Source organism: Mya arenaria, chromosome 10 (assembly GCF_026914265.1).
Source record: "Mya arenaria isolate MELC-2E11 chromosome 10, ASM2691426v1".
Classification (NCBI taxonomy): domain Eukaryota; kingdom Metazoa; phylum Mollusca; class Bivalvia; order Myida; family Myidae; genus Mya; species Mya arenaria.
Window position 1 is genome coordinate 60,357,279 of NC_069131.1, and position 22,686 is coordinate 60,379,964.

Here is a 22,686-nt window from a genome sequence, read left to right on the forward strand (position 1 = left end):
TCGTGTAAATGTACTTGTCGCGTGAGTGTACTTGTCGTGTGAGTGTACTTGTCGTGTAAGTGTACTTGTCATGTACTTGTACTTGTCATGTTCGTGTACTTGTCGTGTAAGTGTACTTGTCGTATGAGTGTACTTGTCGTCGAGTGCACTTGTCGTGTAAGTGTACTTGTCATGTACTTGTACTTGTCATGTACGTGTACTTGTCGTGTAAGTGTACTTGTCGTATGAGTGTACTTGTCGTGTGAACGTACATGTCGTATAAGTGTACTTGTCATGTACGTGTTCTTGTCATGTACGTGTGCTTGTCATATACGTGTATTTGTCGTATAAGTGAACTTGCAATGTACATGTATTTGCCATGCACGTGTACTTGTCGTGTAAGTGTACTTGTCGTATGAGTGTACTTGTCGTATGAGTGTATTTGTCGTGTATGTGAACTTGTCGTGTAAGTATACGTGTCGTGGTAGTGTACTTGTCATGTTAGTGTAGTTGTCATGTAATTGTACATGTCGTGTAAGTTTACTTGTTGTGTAAGTTTACCTGTCATGTACGTGTACTTATCATGTAAGTGTATTTGTCGTGTAAGTGTACTTGTCGTGTGAGTGTACTTGTCGTGTAAGTGTACTTGTCGTGTAAGTGTACTTGTCGTGTATTTGTCGTGTACAAGTCATGCATGCACAACGTAGTACACAGAACGTAGTACACACGTACACATACCCGGATGACGTAGTACACAAAACGTAATACACACTTCCGCCTATGCCTACAGGCAACGCCTTAATAATATCAATTTTGAGGTGGCGGAAATAAAAGCTTATATCTTTAACTGAATGATAAAGCAATGTACCTTTAATGTCGCTAAAGCCGCTGTTACGGATGATATTGGCATTAAATATTTGAATGCTGGTTGACGAAAACGCTGTCAATGTGATACTTCTAAAGTACAGCACCTTTATATGTACTTCAATGAGAGGATCAGGGCACTTTATAAACAGTCGTGATAAAAATCTCAAAACAACCATTGAACACGGACATTAAGTGTGAACACTAGATTGATTTTAATGAATTAAATTGAAAAGAAGATGAATACTCATCATAGAATTAAAAATTCCCAAAAGTGAAGAGAACACTCATTACAGAGAACGTCAGTCGCCGAAGATATAATCGATAACCGATAGATAATTTAAATGAAATTGAAATTAATTTATGATGATAGGAAAAGCATTTCAACTTTATTAAGTCAACTTAAATTAACTTAAACTGTTTTGGTAAAGATTCATCTAAATATTTCCCGGAAGATACGTTAAAAATTAAATTATTTGATTTAAAAATGTGATGTTAATTCTGTCTGTGTGTTTGTGTGAAGATAAATTGTTGAGTTTGTTGTGAACTTGATTTCTTCTGATAAAACGTTACGGCGCTACGTGGTGAACTTGATTTCACTGGAATAACGTTGACGCGCTACGTGGTGAACTTGCTTTCACTGGAATAACGTTGACGCGCTACGTGGTGAAATTGATTTCACTGGAATAACGTTGACTCGCTACGTGGTGAAAAAACGTGGTGAACTTGATTTCACTGGAATAACGTTGACTCGCTACGTGGTGAACTTGATTTCACTGGAATAACGTTGACGCGCTACGTGGTGAACTTGATTTCACTGGAATAACGTTGACTCGCTACGTGGTGAACTTGATTTCACTGGAATAACGTTGACGCGCTACGTGGTGAACTTATTTTTCTACTGGATTAACGTTTACGCGCTTATTATTGAACTCTTTTTCACTGGAATATCGTAGCAGATCGTTTGTGGTGAAATTGTGTTTTACTGGTATAACGTTGACGCGCTACGTGCTGAACTTGCGTTTTTACTAGTATAACGATTCAGTGTTACGTGGTGAACTGTTCGCTGATATTTAACTTTGCGGCGTGAGGTCCTAAGATGGAATTGACATTTTGTTGGTTTTCAGCTATCATACTGTCTAGTCAACTACGTTTTACTCAGGCTGCGGTAAGATTTTATTGTATCATTTAACATTTAAATATACATATATAAATATACATTCTGTTTGTAGCATTTAAAAATGTTTATAAAAGGAAGTTTCACTAATGAATTGATGATATCTCTAATTGCCAGTAGTTCGATCAATATATATATATATATGTACTTTTATTATGCGTTATTTGAATCTTACCGAAATGCAAAGAAAAAAAAACATGGTATGGACTGGGAATAATTTATGATTTGCTTTTAATTAGTTCATTTCGAGTACGCCGCTCTTATGTTTTTGTGTGGGTTTTTTCTTCAAAACTTGGTCTTCATTTTATGTTCAATTTTGAAATGGATTTTTCTAAAGCACCTATAAAACTGAAGTGTAGGCACATATTTGTGGACCAACGAGATTTGAATATAATTTTTTCACCGATTTTCATCACATTGAAAGCTTGATCGCTGTTTATATTTTGTAGAAATGATTTGACGGACATTGTTTCGTTTTTCTAAGAAGATGTAATTGAGGATTTGGTCAGATTTGAACCTCAGATGAAAGTTCCTTGTGATCAGTATTGCACCAGTCAATTGTAACCACTGCCCCTCCAGGTCCGGGGAATAGCGGGGACTTTGACTTTCGGTCTATCCAAGCCCGGGTAAAACCCAGCCCTGCAGGGACGAACTGATGGTCAAATCCCTGCCAAATGCCCCCGCAACCAAGGGACCCTAGGTAAGGCCCATTCGCCGCTATATTTGGCGTGAATACAAAACTACCGCAATCACACGGCACTGCGGGGCCCCCGGGATGGTAAAAACACGGCCCATTTCCCCGGCTATCCCCGGCATACCCCCGGACTTTGGGGGCCGTGGTTACAATTTACTGGTGCATAATCCGGAGCGATTCTGACTTAGCTATCGATGATTAAACATTTACATGCATTTATCGCGAACACCAAACGTTTTTTACAAACAAATTTCAATATCGAACAAACCCACCGTCTCTTCCTCGGCTAAGCGACTACTTCAAAATTTCTGTACCCATTCTATTGCTTCGCTCCTTTGTATTCCCCACTGTACACAATGCCTCACTGCCAGAGAGAGAGAGAGAGAGAAAGAGAGAGATATCATGCGATTTATAAAAGAAATAAAGTTTGTCTCCTATTGTACGTTAAATTTTAAAACCGAAGCATATACATATGCTTTTAAGTTTGTTTGGACAAACGTTTAGGGAAAAGACAACTCAGCTGATTTGAGTTACATATTTTTAATAAGATAAAAGATATTAATATATTAATATATCAGCATATATCATATAACTAACGGTCAAATAAATTTTAAAATACGATTAGATAAAACAAATCATTTTTGTAAATGACGCAAATCGAAGAAATAAAATTTGTGATAATCATAACTAATTCCAAGTTAAGTTTCAAAACAATATACATGTATGGTCATTTCTAACTTTTTGATGCTTGTTAGAACAGTTTAGATTCAATATGCATAATTGTGAAATTTGATGTTAATTTTGGCAAAAAGCATGTATTTGCTGATATTGTCATTAAACTCAAACTGAAACTGAAACTGATATTAATACCTTCAGATAAACATTAAGGTAGTGATATCAATACTAATAATTCATTTAACTTGTATAAAACATTCGTAATGGAGAATGGAATAAAAAAGCAAAATACATTTGAGTTTTGACATTTGAAATAAACAAACGTCGTATTTTGTTGCGTTCGTAAAGGAAAATAATACACGTTTTGTTTCCCTAAATTTGAATTTATTGCTGTAACAAAATTCCGTGGTCATTTAGAAGTTTTGACATTGACTCATTTCTACCTGAATAATAAATTGCATTCAAATAATATTGATGAATTAATTTAATGTTAAAATTGTATTCCTATGTTTTACCAAATTCAGTGTTGTTGTTTTTCTGATTGTCAAGTACATTCTCATTCATCAGAGGTTTGATAATGATAAATATAACTGTTTGTACGCATAGCATCATCACTCTTGCGTTCGAGAATGGCCAAATAGTGCTTCTGTATTATCGTCTGCTTTTGCGCATTTGTCGGAGGGCCCTTACTAAAGAGTCACGTGACACTGTAAGCGTAGTCTTATCGCTATACAAAGGCCATACACAATTGTCTTTATGTTAAGCGTCAACCCTTAGTGCGAACTTTTATTTAGATATCCTGAAAAATGAACCCCGAAAAAAAACGATTACTAAGTGAGAGACATCCTATGTAGAATATAGACACCATAGCCCCCTAAAGACCATTTCTAATTGATATATAGATTTTCGCTTCAAAATGAATGCAAGTAAAACTTGTATTCATGTGTCAAGCATGGGAATCACACATAATGCATCATTTTCTGACATCAAATACCGACAATACAAGTACACAGAATGAAGCATGTTGTTTACACTTGTGTTCTGAAGTCGTGATTATGGTAAAAGCAAATTGCAAAAATATATTCGCTAAGAATGATGATCATATAAAAAATGGTATTGTATTTTTTTACGATCGTGTAGCCAAAAACCCACCCGGAACATAGAAACGATTTGCTATGGCCTTATGCAAAATCCGATTCTTGATCTTTCTCATTTAGGTTATAGCTGTGTTAAAAATAAATCACGTGACATCAAGATATTCGAAAAACACCAACATGACCTATATTTGACGTCAAAAATATAAAGTTTGTTTTGCTGTATTTTTTCTAATTTGAATGATTAGAAATCTAGCAGATATTAAATGTGGAGTACATTAAAAAAAAATTCATTTATTACAATTAATTTCAACCTATCTACACATTCGGAGCTCCATTTTTATCGAAAAAAAACCTCGAATGTATGCCGGTATATCAGTTGAAGTAGTTCGTATTTTTTTTAATTTTATCATTAATTAAATGTAGTGTTTTAGAGTTGTATTAATTGATCTTAGTTTAAATTGATCGCCAGTGAAGTGAATTATTGCAAACATCATTAAGATTCCAAAGAGTTAAGTCATACAGTTCAACTGCTAAATAAAATTACTACGCGATCTACTTGCAGCGGACTTAAACGTACCACTTTTTGAGTATGTAAACCGTCCAAATACATCCTAGGTTGTTTTCGATAAAAATGGCCGAGGAGTTCCGAATGCCTATCTACATTGAGTTTGAGCTATATAAACAACGCAGTTCCTATGCTAAAATTAGAATCCATCGTCACGTTATTGCCGAGTCTCGTGCAGGAAGTCGAATGAAATGTTGACAAATTGGTAATGTACTCAATATAAAAGTCTGATTAAATTTATGCTATTATATTTTCAAAGAAATATCACTTATTAATGTTAATATGTTGATTAGGCTGTAATTCCTCCCTTTATATGCCTCAGTTTTTTTAGATCATCGTAGTCAGCTGAAACTGGTTGATTTTGGTATGGGGGTTTCGCAATAACTTTAATGTGTAAACTTAAAAACATCTACAATAAAGTTGTGGAAGCCAGGGCTTATTTTCTCGGTTTTCTTTGTTGTAATACAGAAGAAAAATCAAAACAAAATTGGAATAAAATAAAGTTACAGTCGAACCCCGTTGGTTCGAACTCGCTTGGCTCGAAAACCTCGTTGGCTCGAACTAAATGTAAAGAACAGATATCTTCCTTCTGAATGTAAGCATTCTCGCTTGGCTCGAATAATTCGAAGCTCGAGGCATTTCGCCTGTCCCTCGGAGTTCGAGCGAACGGGGTTCGTCTGTAACTTTATTTAAGTCCAATTTCGTACTGATTTTTCTCTTCCATGCCTTTATTTAGAACCTTAAGATGTTGTTTTGTGGTGAAATGTTTACATTTGATCGCATCAGACCTCTAAAGTAGATATGGTTTCTATAAAATCACATCATTTATCGTCTCCAGCTAGTCCCTCAATGCGAATCGGTGACGCAGGACATTTCTTTTGAAGTGTTATGAAGTAAATAGTAAATAAATACTTTACAAATTCTAACGAACCAATGTGCATCTGTATACAAATAAATAAATACATAAATGTATTCATACTATAGCGAAATGTTTATTTGAAGTATATAAATCAATTTTTAATTTTATTTTCAAGTGAATGGTCTTTCTAATAGATGTTAAACTACCAATTTAAACTGAACAATACACACTTTTACACCGACTTGAGCATTCCATTTTGATAATATGATCTTCTATTCATTCTGTTTTTGCAATTAAATATGTCGATTCGATTAAAACGTACTCTTGTAACAAGATAAAGTGCAATAGTGCCATTGGCGTCAACATTTTTCATGACATTATCATTTTATGAAAGGGGAAAAAAACATTAACTAAACTGAATTCGAAAAAATAATCACTTTTTTCAAATTTCAAAATATTTGAATGACACCATTTAATAATTATCTTCTTTTTCTTCAGTAGAAATCGTAGAATTTTTTGTCTGCATTTATTCAGTGATCAGAAAATGATGGGTTGCTTTCATGATGTGACGTATTATGAAATAGTATATACCAACGCTGATATTTTCTTTGTTATGAGAAATGGACCCCTTAGTGCTTAGTTTGAAAATGGTATATCATTTTAACATACGTTGATAAGATTTAGAATACAACCTTCATGGAATTGCAGATAGGCATTCATTAAGTAGTAGGCTCAATCATTTTAATTTCAGCTTTCGCGGTCATTTAAAGGTCCGCCCACTGCCACTCATCCGCTACACACCCACTGCGCCAGATTTTGCGTTGTCAATGTATCAGCCAATGACATGTATTATAAGTCAGTTAAATGACCTGAAGTAATATCTCAATGATTTAGAAGGGTTCGTTCGCTATGCTCACTCTGTCCATTCTTAATCATTTAGAATTTACTTCATGTCATCTAACTATTATATATACGTTATTATATTAGAGTAAAGTAGTAACATTTGAAACAATGAGTTATTGAATCTTTGAAATCAAAGCACTGTAACCCACGTGACTAATGGAACCGCGTTACCAGGATTTTCACCAAAACAACACTTAAAACCAAATAAATTTCGGTTCTGAATGAGGGGCAAATGTCAAAAGGATACGCCCCTAAGTTACGCCCCCTCTAACACCAAGTCCTTGATCCGCCCTTGATACCAGGAGCCGTAGCGTACAAAAAGAAATCCGTACGAACACGTACCCGTACAAGCAGCGTTTCCGACTTCTTTAATAATGCAGTGAATGAAATTTGACACTGGAGGTACACTCAGTTTATATTTGCAAAGAACTTTATTAAAACACTTAAGTGGTCTCAGTCCGTCTTTATAATCACGATGTCCATTCATCGGTTACACCGGTAAACAGGTGTGATTATTTCTTCTTTACAATTTACACCATTGATTAATTCTAAACTAATTTAAACAGTTGCTTTGCAGTTAAAGATGAGAATATACTCAACCCACTTATTTACAATACCTTCTTTGGAAAGATCACAAATTGTTTTGGGTCCGCATACTTGGCCCAAACGCTTGTTATTATTTAAACGGTATGTCAATATAATATACTCTCTATATAAATCTTTAACTGTGTTGATTTAATTATACACTTATTACATTACATGAATGCATAATATTCGGGTTAACGGAGCTCTAGATTCCGCAGATACAGTAATGAAATGGGAACTTGTTAGTACAGAAGGCCTCTCTCTCTCTCTCTCTCTCTCTCTCTCTCTCTCTCTCTCTCTCTCTCTCTCTCTCTCTCTCTCTTTTCATTTCCGAAATGACATAGAAAGATAGAAAATAGTCCATTAAACCGAGCCTTTAATTTAACGGATAAACAGTTAATTGATAGCAATGTAAACACTGTGTGTTTTTCAAGTGTTTTGTCTTTTATACGTTTAACCACTGCCATTAAACATTCCGCAATTGCCAATAAATTATATGGTGAAAAACCACATATACCATATAATAAAAATCGTTTCAGTGTACGATCGCAAAATATTTCACCTCGTGAATACCAAAAGTAAATATTTCACTCGTGTCGACTCTACTCGTGAAATATAACTTTAAGTGCTCACTCGGTGAAATATATTACGATCTTACACTGAACCATTAAGTATCATCTATATCGATACCCAAGTATGTAGAAATAGATAGAGCTGTTGTCATCCATACACTTACAACATGTACTGGAGTAGGCAATAAAAATTGACATTGACGTTAATGCAATATGTAAATAAATGCCTCAAGTCAATCATTTGACAAAGAAAAGTCTCCATTCAAGAAGCAAGATTTCAAGATTTAAATCTGAATGATATGAAATGTGATTGCTGCTTTTTACGAAACTGAAACGTAAGAAAGAGGATGATTAAGTAAATGTATTTAACCAGTTTAACCTGTTTACAAAACCATGCTCAAGTTGATAATGTAAAGAATATAAAAGTAAATGAACGACAAAGGCTATATACTAATCGATCGACATATATTGGAAATCATATTTCTAATCAATACAAAAACTCTTAAAATTCTTAATCAAATTTTGACAGCTATTATTCTGTTCATTGTTAACTATCATTAACAGAAAAATATGTTTTTGAAACTGATATATGAATTAAGTTCTAAATTACGATTAGTCTTATCATGTTCGTTGTTTATATGTAGTTTGTTACTGGCTTCAACAATTCATGTCAGGGGACGTTAAAACTGTTTTGATGACTTTATATGGTATAGAGGATAGCTTTAAAGCTGCACTCTCACAAATTTACCATTTTTACAGCTGTTTTATTTTTTGTTTTGGAAAGAGCAATTTTTTGGGTAAACATCTTCAAACTAATAATAAAAGATTGCTGACAAACAATCAGATCGTTGTTTTTCATTTTTCCGTTCGAAAATTAATGATTGATGGCTTAAATCGTTACTAACGGTTTAAGAATAATGCATAAAACATCAATTTTTGAGCTTAGATATAAAAATCTGCAATCTATTTTTGTCAGCAGTCTTATATAACTGGTTTTCATGGATTTTCGCAAAAATCGGCTCGTTCCAAGACAAAAAAAATAAAACAAGTTGTCAAAACGTTCAATCTGTGAGAGTGCAGCTTTATTAAGTAACTCGCTCATGGTTTGTAAAATGCACTTTTTGAATTACGAAATTAAGTGTGGCAAATCATAAGGAGTGTTAAAACAAAAATGCCAAACGCTGTAATCCTTCAGCAAATATTGATATTTGCTCAAATATCGTCTGTGACGACCACAATTTTCATTAGCGTTTATAATGCGATTGAACATACATTACGGCTGTGGTGTTGCAAGATTGGTTGATTGGCATGATCACGCGATGTTATCAATGTATCCTTAACAGATCAACATATCTCCCGTTTTTAGTTAAAACCCCGTTGGCCGTGTGGACTAGCAGGATGTATACTAATTATACTTGACTTTACCGGCATGGGTTCGAACCCCACTACAACCAAAATACTTGTTCATGCTACAACTGTATTTTTTTCTGCAATTTTGATATCATGAAATAAAATAATGATTAAAAAAGTGTTTACAGATACACAACCGGGAAAACTTATTTTTGGTAAAAAAAAATCATGAGCGAGTTACTTTAATACATTATGGCGTATATTTATTAAGGTTTAATTGCGCAAAAAAACTTCTAATTGAGCGGATGACAATGGTTAGGTAACATTAGACATTGACAGTTGATATACAGCACTTTGTTAAATAAAAATAGAATACACTTTGGACAATGATATATTATGTAAGTTTGAAATAACGACGAACTCCTAGATTTTCAATAAACGATCACAGCTGGTGATTGGCGCTCACAATACACTCCAGCGAAGGTTAAAATTAAAGTCCATATGATAGCTTAATATATTATGATGTCTTTTTATTAAGGAATATAAATTCGCATAACGAACTTCTTACAGAGCGGATGGTCGGGTATCATGTGGCTGTCAGTAAGTTACTCGGATCATTGGCGCCGCACTTTAATCCGACAACTCTTTTAAATGAGTTTTCTTTCTGTGTATTCTTGGGAGGACAAAAGGAATGAAATTCGCCCAAAATGCACCATTTCGGACAAGCAATCGTTAAAATTATCAAGGGGGAGCACACCCAAAATATACTGCTAACACTTAAAACCATGTAAATTTTGGTTCTGATCTGCAGATCAAAAGCTTACGCCACTAAGCAACGTCCCCTCCAATCTCAAAACCTTGACCCGCCACTATAAACGTGAACTACATCAAATGTGTTTATAAGGTTATTACGTACCCTTACTCTTACCATTTTACGGTACTTAGTCTGCCTTACCTTCTCTATACATTCGGAACTCCTCGGCCATTTTTATCGAAAACAACCTCGAATGTATGCCGGTACACCAGTTGAAGTAGTTCATATTTTTTTTAATTAAATCGTTAATTGAATGTAGTATTTTAGAGTTGTATTTATTGATCTAAGTTTAAATTGATCGCCAGTGAAGTGTTTTATTGCAAACATAATTAAGATTCCCAAGAGTTAAGTCATAAAGTTTAACTACTAAATAAAATTACTACGCGATCTACTTGCAGCGGACTTAAACGTACTACTTTTTGAGTATGTAAACCGTCCAAATACATCCGAGGTTGTTTTCGATAAAAATGGCCGAGGAGTTCCGAATGCTTCTCTATATTGGCGCTCTAGATAACGTACCGGGACGGGAACGCTTTTACTACACCTTAAGGGGTGTAGAAATGGGCCGGGAGCCGGTAAAATAACCCGGTTACTTTAGCTTCTCCACCCGGCTAATTTCCCCACATCAACAAAAATAAAATCTGTTATTTGTTGTCATGTATGTTCTGTTTACATCCGTTTAAAACCCTGATTGTTGGTATTGTTTATTTTGCTTTCCGCGCGTTCCGACTACAATCATTAGCTCGATACGTGACGTCATTAGTCGCATCCCCCTCTGGGATGTTTTTCAAGTATTAGGTTTGGGTTTCCCAGTGTTCCGAATACAATAACATTAGCTCGATACATGACCTTATTAGTCTCACCCCCCTCTGCAGATGTTTTGAAATTAATGATTTGCGAAGCAATGGAGGGTGAAATAAATATTTTTTTCCAGACACAAAAAAGCGTAGTAAGTATGCAACATGAGCGTGTCTGGCCTTCTGTTAGTCCTATTACCGTTTACGCAACAGTAAATTTTATATACGCGTGTTAACCAGGTGTAAACAAAATGAACAAGCTTGCGGTGATGTCACTGCTAAAAAAAATCCATTATTTTGATGAATTTTACATGTACGTTGGGTGAAATTTAGTACGCTTTAAATGTCACAAAGTGTCCAGATATTTCTTTTGGTTATTAAAATGGAAGTTAGCTGCAGGTGAAATATCTAGAACCACAGAAAATGAAGTTAGATGTTTAATTTTCAGAGGTTAATAGTGATTCAGTGGCTGAAAGTATATAATTGGTAGAGAAGAAATTACATATATTATTAGGAGGGAATAGCTAGCAAATGTCAAGACATGTGGTCTGGAATGTTATAATATTATCCTGAATCTGAATTTGACAGTAGTTTGGTTCATTAGTTAGCCCTCACTGGTGGGTGGGGGGATAGTACTCAGTTTCAGTATCATTATTATAGTGCATTTATGTTAAGGTTCCCTGTTAGAAAATAAACATGCACCAGAAGACTAGAATGTTTGGTTAAAAAGGCTTAAATTCATCCCACAAGGGGCGTTGCCCCCTTGACCCTAACAGGGGGAGGACACCCAGACCCCCGCCTACTTTTAGGATATTCCCTGCTACTTGAATTAATTTCTAAACCCCTTCCCCTATGCCGTTTTCTTTTTCCTCTAAGTCCTATAAGGTGATCAGCCTACCTACGCTCCGGTATACTGACGTAACATTAGAACATCGCGGGCATGAACGTTGTTTGCACTATATACAGTCATTTTTACACAATTTATATACAGCTTGTAGTTTGTCTTGTTTCTATGAGTCCCGACAACAAGCGTTCTACTTAGTTCTCTCGTAGATCTAGAAAATGTTAATGACGGTGTTTTCTTTCATTTACACTCGAATTAATACTTTGGTCGTCCGTTCAACTGGCGCATCCTCGGCACCCCAGCGTATCATAACCTATATGATACCCCTGGGCAAATCAGGGTACCGAGGATGAAACGGCGCTGCCGGTGGGCAGCCTACGGCCCCCTCCTGTATAACTGCGAACCATCGACAATATTTGTACAGTTATACCTCTACGTTTTCTGTCTTCTTTCGATCTCAAATAATGAGTATCCTTCCTAGGGCTTTGTTTAATTGCGAACTTGAAAAAAAACTTAAATACCGCTGTTGCTAGCTTTCTCATCTCAGCCACCAACTCAGACACCAACGTTAGCGGCCTCCCAACCACTCTGTGTGTCGATGAACAAGAGAACGCCACGGGGCTCGACACTTAAAAACTGACATCGTTTTCCTTCTTTTCTCAGCCACCAACGATTAGTGGCCTACCAAGGGCACTGTATGTCGGCGAAGTAGAGAACCCCGCGCCGCTCTGCACTTAGAAACCGTAATTTTCTTTATTTTCTCAGCTACCAACGATAAGTGGCCTCCTAACCACTATGTATGTCGTCGAACAAGAGAACTCCGCGGCGCTCTGCACTTAAATACCATCATTGCTTTCTGTATTTTCTCAGCCGACAACAATATGTGGCCTACAAACCACTCTGTTCAGCGCTCAGCACTTAAATACCGTCTTTGTTTACTTTATTTTCTCAGCCACCAACGATCAGTGGCCTACCAACCGCTCTATAGAACGCTCCGGCGCTCTGCACTTAAATACCTTCTTTGTTTACTTTATTTTCTCAGCCACCAACGATAAGTGGCCTACCAACCACGCTGTTCATCGCTCTGCACTTAAATAACGTTTTTTTTTTCCTTTATTTTCCCAGCCACCAACAATTACTGGCCTACCAACCACTCTGTATGTCGGTGAACTAGAGAACATCGCGGGGCAGGAACGTTTCCTGTACACGTATACCATCAGTGACCAAGATAAGGACGCGTTTACTTGCGTCAACACCATTACCGCAAGTCCTAATGCTGCAGCTGGCGATGAGTTTAACATCAGAAAGGATTCTTCTACCGGTGGTAAGTCACTGCTTTTCCAAGTTATCGGTTTTATGTAATATGTTTATTATGCACCCCCCCCCCTTCGAAGAAGAAGGGGTATATTGCTTTGCGCATGTCGGTCGGTCGGACGGTCGGTCCGTCGGTAGACCAAAGCTTGTCCGAGTGATAACTCGACAATTCCTGGACCTATGGCCATCCAACTTGACATTGAGACTATAGATTGTAGATGACTCGTGTTGATTTTAGGGTTCATCGGGTCAAAGGTCAAAGTCACAGTGACCTTTAATTGGAAAAAAAATGATAAAGCTTGTCTGAGTGATTACTCAACAATGCTTGGACCTATGGCCATCAAACTTGACATTGAGGCTGGGCCTGACCAGTAGATAACCCATATTTATATCAGGGGTCATCAAGTCAAAGGTCAAGGTCACAGTGACCTTAAACAAAACTCAACAATTCCTGCACAAATGGTCATCAAACTGGACTTGGATGTTGGGCCTGATTAGTAGATGACCCCTTTTGATTTAAGGGGTCATTGGGTCAGAGGTCAAGGTCACAGTGACATTGAACGCAAAAATCTTTTCTGTGTGATAGCTCGACAATGCCTGCCCCCATGGCCCTCAAACTTGACATTTAAATTGGGCGTGACCAGTATATGACCGTTATAGATTTTGAGGTCATAGAGTCAAAGGTCAAGCTCACAACTCATATTGGCCATTAAAAGTGCCTCAAGGGCATCCAACATCAATGACAATTCAGCTGTAATTTTGGTCCATGCATATTTCATTCAATTGCCTAATTATTCTTGATAACATGGCGCTCATGTGGGGCATAATGCTTGACAAACATCTTCTCATTCTAAAGGTGTATTTATGGTAGCTTCATGTTGATGTCATGTATTTCTCTTTAACTCGTGACATTATTTTCTTCTGTTTTCGTCGACCATCGTTCATTCAGGCATATACATGTTTTCGTCGACCATCGTTCCTTCAGGCATATATATACATGTTTTCGTCGACCATCGTTCTTTCAGGCATATATATACATGTTTTCGTCGACCATCGTTCTTTCAGGCATATACATGTTTTCGTCGACCATCGTTCTTTCAGGCATATACATGTTTTCGTCGACCATCGTTCTTTCAGGCATATACATGTTTTCGTCGACCATCGTTCTTTCAGGCATATACATGTTTTTGTCGACCATCGTTCTTTCAGGCATATACATGTTTTCGTCGACCATCGTTCTTTCAGGCATATACATGTTTTCGTCGACCATCGTTCTTTCAGGCATATAAATGTTTTCGTCGACCATCGTTCTTTCAGGCATATACATGTTTTCGTCGTCATTACATGTAACTACGTTGCAAGTAGATCGCGTAGTGATTTCAATTTAGTTAAGCCTATTAACTTTATTCTTAGGAATCACAATATTCTATTCACTAGACTTCATCCCTTGGAATCAAATTGAACTTAGAAATAAAATCTATATGTTAAAACACTACAATTAATTAATATTGTTATTAAGAATTTAACTTACTTTACTAATGCCTGGTGTACAGCCGAGGCCCGTCGTAAGGCAGTGATGGCCGAGGTGTTCCGGTTGATATTTGATAAGACCCGAACTTTTTTTTTGCAGAATGGAAGCTCTACCTCACAGCAGCAGGAGCAGCCAGCCTCGATACAACTACCGCTGGGACACTAATTACGTCATACGCAAACGTCATCCAGTGCACGGACGCCGGGGGAGCGGTCACTCAATCATATACCGTTACCGTGAGCGTTGTTCCTGGGGAACTGCTTACGTTACCGAACGTAGAGGGGACCGGAAGTAAGGAAATATGATATAGTGTCACTTGACCATTAGGGGCATATACCTATATATCATACCTCACATAATGCGTTTCTTCTTTGTATATATGAAATCGATCGGTCCGTATATCACTGAATTTGATAAAAAAAAAAAACAGTTTGATGACGTCACCGGTCCATATCATATTGTTGGCCTCGCCAAAAATGTAATATGGACTCCTAACATCATACAACTGGTAAGTGCGGCATGTTATTTCTCAGTGAAACACATCCTGGGAGCTTTAAAAATATTGAATGTTATAAAAGTGTTCGGTATAATATAAGAAATATTTACACACCATTTCCGGCCATATGACATTATAAGGACCGGCCGTCTAGCCCCCGAAGGTGAATGGACCTCGGCTAACGCCCTGGTCCATATACACTTTCGGTGGCTGACTGGCCGGTCCTTATAACTATTTCTTAAATAATTCCTTACATAAATGTATCCCTTATATGTACATATAAAGTCTATTGGTCCGTATATCAGTCTAATTAAAAGGTCATCACCAAACGCATGTTTTATTTATAATATTCGTTTTTAGGCTCAATCACTCTTGACGCGCTGGCAACGACAAAGACGACAAAGGTCATCACCAAACGCATGTTTAATTTATAATATTCGTTTTTAGACTCAATCACGCTTGACGCGCTGGCAACGACAAAGACGACGTTATTGAAGACGTTAACGGCGAGCAGTCAGGGCGGTAACCTCGTTAATTACACGTTGGTCAGTAACCCATCCTTCTCGCCGGAGTTCTTTAAGATTGACTCAAGTAAGTAAAATATAAGTGTATATTTTAGACGATATTTTGTTTGCCTATATATCTTCTTTTTTTATTTCTGCATGTTGGACTCTTAATCTAGTAAATTTTCTTTTGGATAATCCGACTATAAACGCTTAAAATAACGCTTTCATGACATTTGAACCTAGTACTAATTCAACTGTTCGAACACTGAAACTTCACTTGAACCTTCAGTGCCGTAGCTACACTGAGGCACACCTTTTCTTCTCTTTTTTTGGGGGGGGGGCATATTAAAAAAAATTAGCTCTAAAAATAACTCTTTTCGACTTACTTCAGTTGCCACAATGTACACAAACCATAGACCAAAGACACTCCAGAATGCAGGAAATCGCTTCTTGCCAAAATAAATATTCCGGGGGAGGGGGGGGGGGGCATGCCCCCGGACCCCCATAGACCGTTCTGCCTCGGTGTATTTTAAAGTCTGGCTAAGACACTGCCCTTCAAGAGATGTTGCGCTCATCGGAATATTAATATCATTGCAAGTTCAAATGTACATACGTTCTGATTAAGCGAAATAGGAGAGTAAATATAAGAAAATGTCACCGTCCTGTACGTGAGGAGATAATTGAGTATGCCAAGATGTCTTTTGGATTATTGTTTTACATACACATTGACCCTTATTCAAAAACCAATTTAGATCGAACTCAAGTTTAAAAGTAGACTCGGAGTGGTTTGATTGGACAGTAAAATAACTTAAATATATATATGCATCTAGCTTTTCGTGCCTACAGTTTTCGACGCTTTCAGCGCTTTCATTCTAAACGCCAATAATAATGGACATGTAAATTACAAGCAAAGAGGAATAACTCTTGTTACTAATTGCAGGCACAGGGCGGATAACCGCAAACAGGGACTTGAAGTACCTAGACTCTAGCACTCCCACTGTGTATCTGACAGTAAAAGCCTTTCGACGCTTTCAGCGCTTTCATTCTAAACGCCAATAATAATGGACATGTAAATTACAAGCAAAGAGGAATAACTCTTGTTACTTATTGCAGGCACAGGGCAGATAACCGCAAACAGGGACTTGAAGTACCTAGACTCGAGCACTCCCACTGTGTATCTGACAGTAAAGGCACATGACACGGTGGACCTTATAGATGTCTACAAGACCCAGATAGTCAACCTGAACAGTGTGTATAGAGGGGGGGTTGTCCTACAAAATGTCTATACAATTTGATTTAAATTATTAATTTGTGGGAATTGACTTTAGCCAGAATTGAAAAAGAACTCAATGCTTATCATATAAACAATCAACTTGGTGATAATTGTGACGATTCCACAGAGATTGTTAAAGCTGCATTCTCACAGACTGAACGTTTTGAAAACTTTTTTTTTATTTTTTTTTTGTCTTGGAACGAGCCAACGTTTGCGAAAATCCATGGAAACCAGTTATATAAGACTGCTGACAAAAAAGCTGATCGCCGAGTTTGATATTTAAGTTCAAAAATTGATTCTTTATGCATTTTTCTTTTAACAACCGTTAGTAACGGTTTGAGCCATAAACATTTTAGAAAGGAAATATGAAAATCTACGATCTGATTTTTTGTCAGCAGTCTTATATCATTGGTTTGCAGATATTTATGCAAAAATTTGCTCTTTCCAAGACAAAAATAAAAAAAGTTGTAAATATTGTATATCTGTGAGAGTGAGGCTTTAAATAGTCCAGCGGTAAAGGGTAAGCCTTCGTAGCACAGTGGATACAACACTTGACTAAAATTTTGGCGACACCGGTTCGAGCCCAGTCTCCGTCTCGATTTCTTTTACACTTTGGTATTTTTTTTACAATTATGATATCAAAGAGTAAAACATTTAATTAAATAATTGTCCTGAGATTCGTTACAGAAAAAAACTTTTTTTTTGGTGCCAATCTGATGTATAGTCCCTTTAAAGTTACGCCTGGGTAAGAAAGTGAGCGTTCATTAATATTTTATTCTTTCTCGATTACAGACCAAAACACTGTACCGCGTATAGTGAACTTGGACCCCACGGTGAGTGACGCACAACTTGAGTCCCTGGCCGTCGGCACCGTGCTCTTTACCTTGACGATCGAGGACCCCGACACCACAAATACTCACTCCTACCGCGTGTCCTGTACCCCACCCGACGGCGACAACTCGTTCACTATTGATGCAAGTAAGTACGAGATAGTATTTCCGACCACTGGTGAGTTCACATATGCTAATCCCAACAGCATGGCGCGCGCACACACACTCACACACGCACGCGCACGCGCACATACGTACTAAAACACGCACACACGCACGCACACATGCACACACGCACGCACACACGCACGCACACATGCGCACACGATATGATTTTGAATAAGAGTGTCACTTTAATGTAAAAATCTACTTATTACGATGCATAATTAATAATCTGGTTTATGCATTCATTAATAAAGTATATCGAGTCTTAAATGCTTCCGATATATATTTACCTTACATAAATACTTCAGATTTATTTTGTGTATTGAACAAGCTAAACAAGTTTAAACAATCTAGGTCCAACAAAATAAACAAACTTGTTCAATAGGTCGATTTATAACTATTACTATCAGGAAGTTGAACATATGAATGAGCATTTCTTGACAGATGTTAACGTTTAAAACAAAGACGTCCTCGAATTAACAAAATAATATGTGTGTTTTTTTTAATTCCATTCGACCATGCTATGATATATTAAATTATTATTATATGATTACAAATTATCATACAACTAAATTATAAGCATATAACACATTATTATAGCGAAAAGAATATAATCCTTTGTGTCAGTGGTTCCACTCAAAATATGATAACATTCGTTATAACAATTATTGTTCTTTTTAACAACAACAACAACAACCACTACTACAACAACAACAACAACATTAAATGCATTGGCATTCATCGCAACAGCATAAAGCACGCAAATAAGTAAACATATGAGGATATTGTATATAATTATCGGTTTATATGTTAAACTTTTATAAAATTGAAAACCTAGGCGGGGACAATGTTATTACATTTACATGGCATTATACAGATTCAAATTAAAAAAAAAGTCAATAAAAAGGAAATGTCATGAAGAGAAAGAAAACATAAAATAATTAATGGTTTAAATTTAAGTCTTATTATTATAGAAAACCCCCAAATTACAAACCAATATTTACATTACATCAGCTGTATTTGATATATTTACACCTGACTTCCTTGTTTGCCGGATTTTTCATCGAAACAAATACTGGTTATTGAATAGCGAAAACCTTCGGGCATGAATAATTCTGCATTAAAGATTTTATTTCATGTCATGAAGTCAATCATTTTTATCGAACTATTATGAAACTTTGTCGGAATACTTGTTTATATGTTGTCTTGAACATTTGTGAATATGGGTCACCTCAGGCCTCAAACAAGGTCACTAGGTCAAATCTAAGGAAATATTTTCCCCATGTCATAAATTCATTTTTTTTCATAAAGTCAAACGTTTTTTTTTATCAAAATGGTATGAAACACTGTCAGAACTTTTGTAAATAGGTAGTTTCATATTTTTTTTAGAGTTTCGTCTATGCACATACATACAATACATATATGTATACATACATGAATAAGTTTATACATGTACATGACAATTCTTGAAAAATTATGAGAGACTAAGATAATTATCGCAAAACAAATCTATGCTTATTTCTAAAATATACACATAATAATTTAATGAATGTTCGTCAATCGTAACACGATCATGTAATGACTGTGCTTAAATTAGAAAATGAAACGTATATCAATACAACCGTAACTTTAGCAACACATGTTGCACTAGAAGTCCTCAACTAAAACATGGTCTAAAATCAAGTATCAGCACCAATGAGATCGGTAGTGAACAAATACATATTATCATTATTTAAAATCTTGAATATAAACATAAAAAATAAATATTAAAAAATATGGACTATTACGTTATGACGATACTGGTGACCCGTATCACGTTTCGCTCGGTGAGGAAAACACGTACACGTATAGTTATCGACAGCGGTCATGATATATACGTGCTTACACGCCGAACTCGACGTGATACAGGCTACCAGGAAAAAACGTCATATTATAATGTCCCCTATTTATCTAGATACAAATAATCTGTCATTTAGGGAGTATAAGATAAAAAAAACAATAGCACTTAATAACGCCGTATGCTAACGTCAATCTATCGATTACACGTTTCAGACTGTAACGTCACTCTATCGTGTATCTTTTGTTTTCGTTCTTTTCTTACGTCACTCATTCGTGTGTGTTTTTTTTTATTTCAGACGGTAACGTCATTCTATCACAGGCGCTGGACTACGAATCGATAACGTTTTACACGTGTGATTTCTACGTCGATGACTCAATCTCAGAAGGTGGTCCGTTTACGTACGAACTGACTGTACAAGACGCAAACGAGTCGCCGACTTTCGCAGATAACATGTACTATGCGTCAACGTCCGAGGCTTCGGTATGTTTATTTACATTATCAGACGTTGTTCTGTCAGGTTACCATGTTTTCAGCGTTGCATCGTTCGACAAAATTCCGTCAAAGTAAATTATTGGCAAATAACGCCAAAAACAGTTCAGTTTGTGGACTGATATTTATATTCTTTGCCCAAGATTTGATTGGTTAACACACGGAATATGGTACACGCGGTGTGCACTAGTGGATTCAGGGCAGGAGGGACGCACACGCCCCCGCCCCCTTTAATCATCCAAGTTTTCTTTTTATTTTAAAATAGGAGAAGAAAAGTAATAACATACGCCCAAAATGCACTATTTCGGACTATAAAGTGTTAATAAATTCTTGGGGGAGAAACCCCCTGCCAACACTTTAAACCAAATAAATTTCGTTTCTGAAGGAGGGGCGCAAGTAAAAGGGTATGCCCCTAAGGTTCGCCCCTCTAACGTCGAATCCTGGACCCGACCCTGGTGTGTGTTTAACCTTCAATATTTTTATCGCCATATTCTAGTATCTTTTGATCCGGCACAAATATAAGTCATCAATATGATATTATTTTTCTGCGATAACCTCTAACACCAGAAAAGGATCCAAGCCCGTTCCAGGCAGACACGGCGACATTTGACCTGGTTTCTCATGGTAAAATCATGGCACAGATAATGCGGCGTTTAACTCACCAACAAAACAAATCACATTCATTATTTATCTTTGCCAAAAAATATGTACGATTATTAAACTATTTATTATCAAATAACTCGACCTTTCCGATGCAAATCCAAACCGGAGTTTCATACAGAACGCCTTGTTTCAACGCGGCGCATATAAGTGTGAAATTTACTGTTACAGTACAATATGTATCTTTACAGGCGGGATCTGTGTCGTTCGACCCAGGTTTTTCTTGCACGGATCAGGACGCTGGGGACTCCGCCACGTTAACGTACGGTTTTCATCCAGCCAACAACAGTCAGAGATTTGCCATTAACTCCGCAGGCGTCATGACTTTCAAGGTAAGAGTATCGCCGTTGACAGCAAATCCAAACCTAATCTACTGTATAGTATGTCGAGCATTTGCTGTTGTTGTTTGTTGTTATTGCTCTTGTTCTTTTTGCCTTTTTGTTTGTTTGTTGTTTTTTATATAAAAACAACGTGATAGTGCTCTGTGTCAAGAAAGGATAAAGAAACTTCAAGCATCTGTTACAATTTGCAACAAGTTATTTATTTGTGTTTCATTCATTTTTTTAAACAATAATACTGTCCCAAGATAAGATTTATAAATATATAGAAAAATAACCAAGCAAATATGATCCTAAAATAGTTCAACTTCACGACTACGATCTTGATTGATCAGCGTCAATCGGAACTCCTCGGCCATTTTCGATTGAAAACAACGTCGGATGACCTAATCAGAAGATATGGTGATAATTTAAGAAGTCCAACTTCAACACAAATTATTTAATCAGAAGATGAAGTTCGTAAAAAAGTGAATTCTAGTAGTTATTAATTGTAGGGTTTTAAAGTGTATGTATACATTTGTTTTACTAAGTTCAAATTGATTGCTAGTGAAGAGTATAATTGCATAAATAGTTATGGTTTAACATATATATTGAAATCACTACGCGATCTACTTGCAGCGTAGTTAAATGTAAAGATTTCTGACATTGTAAACCGTCCACATACATCCGAGGTTATTTTGATGGAAAATTGCCGATGTGTTCCCATTGGATCAGCCTACAAATACGTGAAAAAAATAGCAATTAAAATGAAATAACTCTTATCAACTAGAGTATTACGAAAGACGACCTTAATGGTATGTTGTTGTTTGTATTTCATATGGTGCTACTTAGGAGGATTATGACGTCGACAACAGTAACATGCCGTCGCCAGTGATTCTGACGGTCTACTGTATAGATGATGGCGGGACGACGGGCGTTATGAAAACGGGGTCAAGTCAAGTGACCGTCACAATCTCGGTAAGCGGATAAGAGGGTGAGGGGGAGGTGGCTAATCCGGCACTCGCCGCTCATAAAGCTGTACTCCCACAGATTGACCGTTTTGGCATTTTTGTCTTGGAATGAGTATTTTTTGCGGAACTCAGTGATAAAAGATCGCTGACAAAAGTTCAGATCGCTGTTATCATGTTTACGTTTAAAAAAACGATGTTTTATGCCAAAAACCTCATTTGTCTTAAAGCGTTAGTAACGCCTTTAGCAATAAAAAATATTGACTTTCAAACGTAAAAATGAAAAATGAAAATTGCGATCTGATTTTTGTCAAAATCACTGGTTTCCAGACATTACGCCAAAAAAAATGGCTCCTTCCAAGACAATATTTATAAAAAAGTTATCAAAACGTTCAATCTGTGAGAGTGCAGCTCAAAAAGTCTCCAAGATCAATTTTACGTCAATATCGGAGAAACAATTCAATTCATTCCATCAAAATGGACCATTTCAGACAAAAGTTGCTATTTTTTATCTCGGGAGAG

General features: G+C 36.6%; 1 protein-coding gene across 6 annotated transcripts in view; it reads left to right on the forward strand.

The window, feature by feature from the left end:
- The window catches only part of LOC128206827 (protein dachsous-like), a 76,466-nt gene that overhangs the window by 38,563 nt on the left and 15,217 nt on the right, over positions 1–22,686 (forward strand). For 2 of the 6 annotated variants that reach the window (XM_052909508.1, XM_052909507.1), the window contains exons 2-9: positions 12,901–13,099; positions 14,720–14,911; positions 15,564–15,707; positions 16,736–16,870; positions 17,688–17,873; positions 20,026–20,210; positions 21,071–21,211; positions 22,049–22,174. In XM_052909508.1, the coding sequence (XP_052765468.1) occupies positions 12,901–13,099; positions 14,720–14,911; positions 15,564–15,707; positions 16,736–16,870; positions 17,688–17,873; positions 20,026–20,210; positions 21,071–21,211; positions 22,049–22,174 (1,308 nt within the window). Of the gene's footprint in view, positions 1–1,025; positions 2,012–12,900; positions 13,100–14,719; positions 14,912–15,563; positions 15,708–16,735; positions 16,871–17,687; positions 17,874–20,025; positions 20,211–21,070; positions 21,212–22,048; positions 22,175–22,686 lie in introns of those variants that run through there. The other 4 variants (XM_052909506.1, XM_052909511.1, XM_052909509.1 and 1 more) reach the window with 4 other exon arrangements.